The sequence below is a fragment of the Nannospalax galili genome, unplaced genomic scaffold (genome assembly GCF_000622305.1).
Source record: "Nannospalax galili isolate Female #2095 unplaced genomic scaffold, S.galili_v1.0 scaffold1051, whole genome shotgun sequence".
Taxonomy (NCBI): domain Eukaryota; kingdom Metazoa; phylum Chordata; class Mammalia; order Rodentia; family Spalacidae; genus Nannospalax; species Nannospalax galili.
This window is the reverse complement of record NW_008331995.1, coordinates 184,675-193,436: the sequence shown is the minus strand read 5'-3', so window position 1 is coordinate 193,436 and position 8,762 is coordinate 184,675. Positions and strand designations below refer to the sequence as shown.

At 55.4% G+C, this 8,762-nt stretch overlaps 1 protein-coding gene across 10 annotated transcripts in view; it reads left to right on the top strand.

The window, feature by feature from the left end:
- The window catches only part of Syt7 (synaptotagmin 7), a 60,060-nt gene that overhangs the window by 30,952 nt on the left and 20,346 nt on the right, over positions 1 to 8,762 (top strand). For 2 of the 10 annotated variants that reach the window (XM_029560633.1, XM_008827097.2), the window contains 3 exons: positions 331 to 555; positions 3,838 to 4,206; positions 7,861 to 7,983. The exons of 2 other annotated variants lie outside the window; for them this stretch is intronic. In XM_029560633.1, the coding sequence (XP_029416493.1) occupies positions 331 to 555; positions 3,838 to 4,206; positions 7,861 to 7,983 (717 nt within the window). The remainder of the gene's footprint in view (positions 1 to 330; positions 556 to 3,837; positions 4,207 to 7,860; positions 7,984 to 8,762) is intronic. 6 more of the 10 variants (XM_008827101.2, XM_008827100.2, XM_029560634.1 and 3 more) reach the window with 3 other exon arrangements.

Sequence of the window (8,762 nt, the reverse complement as noted above, 5' to 3'; positions counted from 1 at the left end):
ACCCCCGCCGCCCCTGCCCCAGGCGGTGGGGAGGGGCCCCCCTCCGTTGTCGTGGTGCGTTGTTCTCCGACCCCAGCCCGCCCTGGTCCCCTCTCTCCTCTGCAGGCTCCGCTGTTAACCCATTTGCAGTGCTGATGTCTCTCTCTTTCTCTCTGTCTGTCTCTTGTCCGTCTGTTTCTCTCTTCCTCTCTCGCTGTCTCTTTCTTCCTTTTATCTGTCGTTGTTTTTCCTCCTCTTCCACCCCCTCCACCCCCACGTGTGGCCTGCCCTCTCTCCCCCACCGCCACCCCCTGTGCCACTCTGGTCTGGCTGCCTTGTGCATGCCTCCAGTGGCACCCTCCTGTCAGGCGCCAAAGTGGCCGCCGCAGCGGGGCTGGCGGTGGAGCGGGAAGGCCGGCTGGGGGAGAAGCCAGCGCCGGTGCCACCACCCGGAGAGGACGCCTTGAGAAGCAGCGGGGCTGCCCCCAGCGAGCCAGGCAGCAGTGGCAAGGCGGGGAGAGGCCGCTGGCGGATGGTGCAGAGCCACCTGGCCGCAGGGAAGCTCAACTTGTCCAAGTGAGTGACAGTACCCCATGGCTGCTGAGCCGTGAGCTCAGGCCTGCCCCCAACCAGGGTGGACAGCGGGACCCCTGGCATGCCCGCTGCTGCCCCCAGAGGTGCCGTCCTCGGCCCCTGGCTCATTCCATCCCTTCACAAGACTCCTTCATTGTCCTAGTCATCAGGCACAACCAACTCAACCATGTGGTATCACACACTGGTTCATCAGTCTCTTCCTTTGCCAGTGACCAGGTCATTCCATCCTCTACCCTCAGAGCAGCTTCACTCCAGTCCTTGGGCCATCCCATCCTCTTTAACTGGCCGCCCCATCTCAGCCATCAGATCATCCCTCTGTGGGCAGCAGGCCCATGGTTGTCCCACCATGGGACCATCCCATTTCTGGGGAGCAGGCCCATCTCTGCCTGTGTCTATCCCACTCATCAGCCAGTAAGCCTTTCCTCTTTGGGCCAACAGATGGCTCTAGACCCAGCCTTGAGCCATTCCATTTTGAGTGACTTCATCTGCTTGTCCCTGCCTTGCTTGTACCATGACACCATCTACCACAGGGTTTCATCGATGAGCAGCCCCTGGGCTGCCCCAGATGTTCATCTTAGCCATGCCCATTGGCTGTTCCTGTCTTGGCCAGTGAGCTGCCCCACTGTTGGGGGCTCTTAGGAATTAGGGTTGTTGAGTACCAGCAATCAGCTCCTTTCAGATGTCAGATGATCAAAAGAGCTGTCATTTTTAAATGGCTGCCTGAACTTACCAAACAGTCATGGACTCTTAGTGAAAAAATGATACGTCTTCCCACTAAGGCAGCCGTACTCTCATCTTGGCTTCCAGACACTTCCAGTTTCCCACAGTGGAGCCCTTCCAAGTCCCAGGCCCTCTGAACCATGAGCAACCGTTTTCAGCTGCTGACATTCCTGGCCAATGAAGCAGCCTTCCCTTTAGAAGGCCAGCAGCCCTGACCCCTTCTCAACTATTGGTGATCCAGTGGCCTTAACCTAGGGCCCTCCTGGTTTTCTTCGGAAGTTCCACCATCGGGACCACAGAGGACCACCTGACTGAGGCTTTATTTTCATATTCCCTCCAGTGAACACAAGTCCATTTCTCCTTGACACGTGATCTCAGGAATGTCCCTAGAGATGATCAAAAGATGATCAAAGTCCCATCATAGAACCAAGTCCTCCCTTCACAGGCTACCCCAGCCAGTCTCCAGACTGACTGGACTTCTGTGCCATTTACTGGCTTCAGGCCTGGAGGAACCAGTTTTAGTTTTCTGTGACTGAAGGGTTGTAAATTGGACTAATTTTGGATGTGATAGGAAACCAAAATGAGGTCAGCAAGGAGGTGGGGGAGATGGCCAGCAGTGTGCAGTCCTCCCCCCCTGCTCAGCCTGCCTCCAAGGGAGCTGTGGGCCTACCAAGGCTGGCCAGGCCTGGGCCTGCCCCTAAGGGTAGCCCTGTTTCCAGGCCCAACTCAGGCCAGGCAGCTGCTCCTCTCATAACCCCAGCTACAGCCATGTTTTGCTTTCTTCTCTCATCCTGTTTTCTCTCTCTCTTCTCTCTTTCTCTCTCTCTCTCCTCTCTCTCTCTCTCTCTCTCTCTCTCTCTCTCTCTCTCTCTCTCTCTCCCCTTCTCTTTCTTTCTCTACAAAGCCCACAGGGGCTACCTAACTGTTGTCTTTTGGTTCCCAGGGTAGGATTCAGGGGGCAAGCATGGCTGAGGTCAGGCTGCTATGGTGAACGTGGCTCCCAAGGGCCCTGGGTCCTCCCAATACCCCCAGGATGTACTTGGCTATCCATGACCCTAGAGCAGAGGTTGGTGAACTCTCTCAGTAAAGGGTCAAATGACATCTGGGAAGTATCTAGCTTTGCAAGCCAGGTTGCATTTTCACACTGCTCAACCCCACCATTGTAGCAGGAAAGCAGCTATACATGGAATGTAAACAGATGCTAGTGGCTGGTCTTCAATAAACCTTAATAAAAACAGGTGGTGGGCCAGATTTGGCCTACAGGTCACAGTCCACCAGGCCCTACCCCAGACAGCTGGATTGGGAAAGGGAGAAGAGACTAGAATCTCTTCTCCAGAGAGAAAGGACCTACCTGCAACTGTTAACCCAGTGTCTACTTGACTCTCTAGTACTTAGGTGACATCCTGCCCTTGGTCCTACCATGGGAGGTGCTGAATCTTTGCTGAATCACAAAGGGAACCACAGATGTCTACCTCCAACCCTTGGCCTAGGAGCTATTAGTGGTATAGTACTTCCCTGAACCTGACCTCTACTCTGAGGTAGAGCACTAGGGGATTATTTAGTACCCTCAATCTACAGCCAACAAACCAAAGCCCAAAGATTGGATAACCTCTTCCAAAGTTCCATAGTTAATAAGTGGCAGAGGTAGGCTTTGAATCCAGGTCTTTCTGGCTCTACACTAAGCCCTGTTTCCTGTTGGTTCTTACTCTGCTTCCCCTAGCATGTTCTGAGATGTTGATAGGCAAATGGACAGGTACCCTCTTAAAATGTTTAAAAGACAAGACAGCCCACTGACAGAACTGTGGCAAAGTAGCCAGACCAGTGGCTCCTGGAACTCCATAACCCCTGTCTGCTCTGTCCTTGGTCCCTTTCTCTAAGTAGGAATCATTCCCAAGGTACCAGGGCAAGGATGCCCTAGGAGGAAGACAGAGTTCTGCAGCTGTCAGAACCCAATCCTGAGGCCACCCTGGTCACAGGGCATGTGTCTGTGAGCCAAGGCTGCCTTCTCTCCTCATCTAACAAAGTCCAAGTGGTAGCTGCCCCGCCTCCCCAGCTATTACTAGGCCAGCTCTGTGCTGGCCTGGATTTCCTTCTGTCTCCAAAGGACAGTGGTACCTAGAACACAGAGGCAGACATTCCTAGTGTCCCCCAGTGAGATGGCAGAGAGGGCAGCAGCAGCTCCCTTACCCCTCCCATACCAACATGACAGGCAGTTTCAGGGCCCTGGGGACCTGCCTTCACCATGCAGCCACTACAGTTCCTGAGGCCCACTCAGACTGGCAGAGAGGTCGGCCCAGACAGGAGGTACTGGTGCACTAGCAAGCCAGGGCCAGAAGGGAGTGGGCTGGGCCAGCTTGGGGACCTCGGGGTGGGTGAGGTGGTGGCAGCGACTGCAGCAGCGACAACTCCGATGGAGGCCTGGCGAGGTCCTGCCGAGCGTGCCCTGCACTGGGGCCTCCCAGCCCTGGCCCTCGGCTTCTTTCTTCTCCACTGTGATCCCTTCACCTGCTTCTCCTTTCTCTCCTCTCCTCCACCTGCCCCAAGTTTCGAGGACTCCACCTTGTCCACGGCCACTACCCTTGAGTCTATTCCCAGCTCCACCGGAGAGCCGAAATGCCAGCGACCCCGCACCCTGATGCGGCAGCAGAGCCTGCAGCAGCCGCTGAGCCAGCACCAGCGGGGTCGGCAACCCAGCCAGCCCACCACCAGCCAGAGCCTGGGCCAGCTGCAGGCCCACGCGGCCTCGGCACCGGGCTCCAACCCCCGGGCCTATGGCCGGGGCCAGGCTCGGCAGGGCACCTCGGCTGGCTCCAAGTACCGGGCAGCTGGTGGCCGTAGCCGCTCCAACCCAGGCAGCTGGGACCACGTGGTGGGGCAGATTCGAAACCGAGGCTTGGACATGAAATCCTTCCTGTAAGTCCTCCCCTTGAGCAGCCCGGCTCCCTACCTCCCCCACCCAGCTTCCTTCCCAAGTCTCCTTGGAAGCAGCCAGTCATGGGACAATCTTAGTCTTTCATGTCCTTGGCAATGTGCCAGGCAGGCTCCGACTCCCCCTCCCGCCTCTTGAGGCTTATGCCTGAGCCCCTACCAAAAGGGATTTGTAGCCCAGCACCCTTCCTTCTAAGGACCCCAGGACCCACTGCCTCTGAGGCTCAGAGAAAAGAAGCCCTGTCCAAAGTTAAGTGGGAGCACAAAGTTAAGTGTTCTGGAGGTCCCTGAGATCTGTCCCCCACCACCCCATTCAGTCCTCTGCTGTTCTTGACACTGTGCCAGCCTTGCCTTGCTCTGCCCTCCCTTCCTTCTCTCCCAAACTCAGCCCTATTACTAAATCTCCAGGGCCCTGCCTTCCTTACCTCCAATATCCCCCCCATTTGTAACTGGACCCTGCTGACCTTCCTGCCCCAGGCTTCCTTTCCTCCCTGTCACTTCCCCATCCATTCATTCCCTCACCTCATCCCTGACCCTGTCTTGCTGACCTTCAGTAAACAACCTGTCCCCCAGCTCTTCCCGGTAATGACCCCTTCCCTGAGAACAAATCAGAGCCACACCCCTAAAGCGGCCAAGCATGCTGTTTCTCTTTAGAACCCAGCTTGGAGAAGCAACACCATGCCGGCCAGCATCTGACCTTAGCCACTTCCTTGACACCCTACCTCCCTGCACTCACAAGGATGCTCACTCTCTTGGAGTCTGATAGATCCGCAGTTGTGACATCACCCTCTCTACCAGCCTAACAGGAGCTTCATTCCAGCCTTAGGGGGATTATTCCTATCACCCAGGTCTCTTCCCTGGGAGACTTCTCAGGTATAGGGAAGCATGCTAGTCCTGGAAAAGAGGGGTAGGAAGGGAAAGTCCAAGATCAAAACTAAGCTCACTGGAAAGATATAGGAGTTCTGAAAGACAATCAGGTTCCTCGAAGAATGTTTGTCCCCATCTGAGAGCCCAGCCAGATCTTCCAGGATAGACAAGAGCCGGTGCCCTGGGAAAGGCCCTCCAACAGCCAGCTGCCCATGCCTGCAAAAGAGCTGTGTGGTCACAGACTGCCAGAAATGCTGCCCAAGGTTCTCCCTGGCAAATCAGGGCAGGCTATCCAACCATCCTTGGGGAAGGCACCCAGATGCTATACTAGAGAAGATGCCCAGCAAGGCCTCCTGTTTTCTGGCAGTGGATTGGGAGCCATAGCTCTGGAGTGAATCTAGGAGATGGAGGGACCTGGTTCTACTGTGATGACATGAACATGTCCCTCATCTGTAGGAGAAGCCTGGGTACCAACTCCTCCCTGCCTACCAGAATTCTGAAGGGAATGGCTCAAATGCCAACATCCCAGGGTATGGCTCAGATGCTAGCATCCTGTGCCCACACTTCTACCCATGCAACAGCTCTCATGCCCCCTTAGGTGCTGGCTACCTCCAAGCTCACCCCCACTTCCTCCACATCCCTCACAGCAAGGGGTTGCAGATTCTCCCTGTAAAGGCCAGATAATTAGTACTTTAGGCTCTACAGGACACATGTGCTCTCTACCACATAAGGTTTGCTTTTTTCCCATAACCCTTTTAGAAAGGAGAAGCTATTCCTAGCTTATGGACTGTACAGAAACAAGTGACAGGCTGAGGTGTGTGGACCTCCACTTTACAGTTTAGCTGCCCTGTTGCCAGACACTCATTCCAAACACTGAAATTCACTTGAGAGGGCCGGCTAGGCCCTGCAGGAGCCCGCCCTCTCCTCTCGTGGAGGGTGCATCCTTTCCCACTTGATGGGTGTATCCCCATCCAGCTAGACAAGCGTGCCTCCCCCCACACCGACTTCCAGCTTCTGCCCCTTGTCCTTGCCCTCACAGCCTGTGAAGCTGCAGAAAATGACAATTTGGGTATTTATGCAGAGGAGCAGCTCAGTTTTTAAGAAGAGCAAAAGGAGTATCTGAAAAATGCATTAACTGGGGAAAAACATGTTTTCATTGGGTTTGCCTTCCCCCAGCTCAACTAGCTCCTGAACAGCCAAATGGAATTTTACCAACTGACAGTAGCAGGAACAAAGAAAGCCAGGAGCCAACCTGAGGGAAGGGGGGAGTTGAGACCCAAAAGTTAGGTGCCAGCACAAGTGTCAGCTTGGAGTGGCTGTGCCCAGGACAAAGACTCAAAGGATATCTCCATGCTTAGCTTCCTCTCACTCAGACCCCAGTGGCATCTCTCGTTTTGTACCCTCGTCCCTCACCCCAGATGCTATGTCTCACCTGAGTCCCTTTCTAACAATCTCTCTGGGGAATAATCACAGAAGCTCTTGTCTTCCATCAGTGACTGAAGTGATGGATCCCTGACCTAGGATCCACTCCTTTCTGGAACATTCTGTTAGCCTCACTGTCTTTCCCTTGGCCCTTCTTGAAATGTACTTTCCTGCTTGCCCTGACTGAGACGCCTTCTTCATCTCTGTTCTGATGAGCTCCACAGAGGTCTCCTCCCAACACTCACAGACTCTGATGGCTTTGTGGTACGGAAGCCACCAGAGCTTCCTTTTCCTCCCAAGAAATTGCAGGTGACCCCAACGAAGCCCAAGGCAGTTCCCCAGTGGTTGTGTGAAAAAGCCTGTGTACTCAAGCTGTACTCCTTGACCTCTGGTCCCGTGCTGCTGCCCACGCATCCCCTCCAAGTCACTCTCATCATGTTGGTACCTGCCCACTGTTCTGCCTTGGCCACGTCCCTCAGAGCAACATCTCACTGTGGGCACAGGCTCCCTGCAGCCCTGCCAAAACATCTCCAGACCTTGCCAAGTTCCTTCACTTTCTCTCTGCCTTTGTTTCCTGGTGCCTACTGAACTGCTTCTCCAGGGAAAGGCCTTCCATTGAACAGGTCCAGGAGGCCTTCGTGGTCATTCTCAGGATCTCTGGGAAGGTGGACACAAGAGAGATCCCACTATGACTGGGATACCAGAAGGAACTTCCTCTGATGAGTTGTGTAACTGGGAGCCTAGAAGAGGGAGCTCCTTAGCTGGTTTCAAGGACACCTGGTTGACGGTGACCCAGCGGTCTATGATGGGTGTCCCTGAGTATCTGCCCATTGGATGTCAGATTTCCCCACAACCTGGGCTCCTGAACCTTCCTGCTCAATCCCCATTCAAGATGTTGACAGTCAACCCCCCACCCACTCCTGGTCCTGCCCCATCTCCCAGGGGACAGATAACCAGAGTGACTTCAGCTGGGGATGCCATGTCCCAGGGCCTCTGCTCCATTCTCCAACCTGTGTGTTCCCTGAGGAGTGTCCCAGCCACCAGACCTCTCCTCAGGCCTATACCCAGCCCCTTTTCCCATGTTACCCCTAGAGAATTCTGCTCTTGGCACGAGGCCAGCTGGACCTCGGGCAGTTGACACCTTCCCTCTGTTCCCTTCCTTCTCCCCCTACTCTGTTCTGTAGCTGTTGACAGTGCTGAAGTTTTGGTTTCTTTCCTCCAGGGCCAGTTTCTTATGCTTTTCTCTTCTCTCTCTTTGTCTTTGTCTCTGTCTCTCCCCTCCCCTCACCCTTTGCCCCTCCCCATGGGGCCTCCTTTCACCCCGGCTGGTGGGCTGCCCATCCCGGGCAGGGAAGGCCGGATGGTGGTGCTATCCCTGGTATTAGGGCTTTCGGAACAGGATGACTTTGCCAATATCCCTGACCTGCAAAACCCAGGAACCCAGACGAACCAGAACGCTCAGGGGGACAAGAGGTACGAGCACGGGCGAGGCCTGCGGTGGCGGCAGCAGCGGCAGAGAAGGAGGCATGGAGAGGCCACCTGCCTCGGCCGGCCCCGACTGCTGGACGAGGCAATGATACCTTCAGTGGATGCTGGAGAGGGAGGACGAGCCCCCCCCTCCCCAGCCAGTGTGCTCTCCCCTGACCACTTCAGTGATGTCCCTTGGGTCTGTGAAGGGATCATCCTGGGACCATTCTGGATCAAGCCTGCTCCTAGCATGCTTGTCCTGGCCTGGAGCAAGCCCAGCCTCCTGGGCCCCATCTCCCTGCTTGGCTCTCTCTGCTGCCCCTCCATCTTTCATCTCTGCCCCCCTTCCCCAGCCCAGAAATCCCTGTTTCTCTGGTGGTTGGTGAATGTGGGGGATGTTAGGGAAGGGCATCAGCCTGTTTTCCCTCATCCCCACCACCGCAACCTCCCTCTCACCTGGAGGGCCTGTTGTGTTGCTCAGCTGTGGAAGAGGAAACCCTGGTCGGGAGGGTCTTGGGTGAGGGACCATGGAGGCTCTTGGTGACCAGAAGGAACCAGAAGAGTGGCTCCTGAACCCAGCTTCCAGGAGTGGAGGGTGGGACTAACTGTTTAGAGGAAGAACAAGTTCTGGCTTTGCCAGGCTCCCTGTCCCTGCTGCCTTCCTTAGGGCTCTGTGAAGACAGGGAATAGCCAATGGCCACAGTACAGGCTGCACCTCCTAGTCTCTTGGAATCCAGGAGTCTCCTGCTGTCCCATGTCAAGGAGCTTGCTCATGAGGAAGAGGA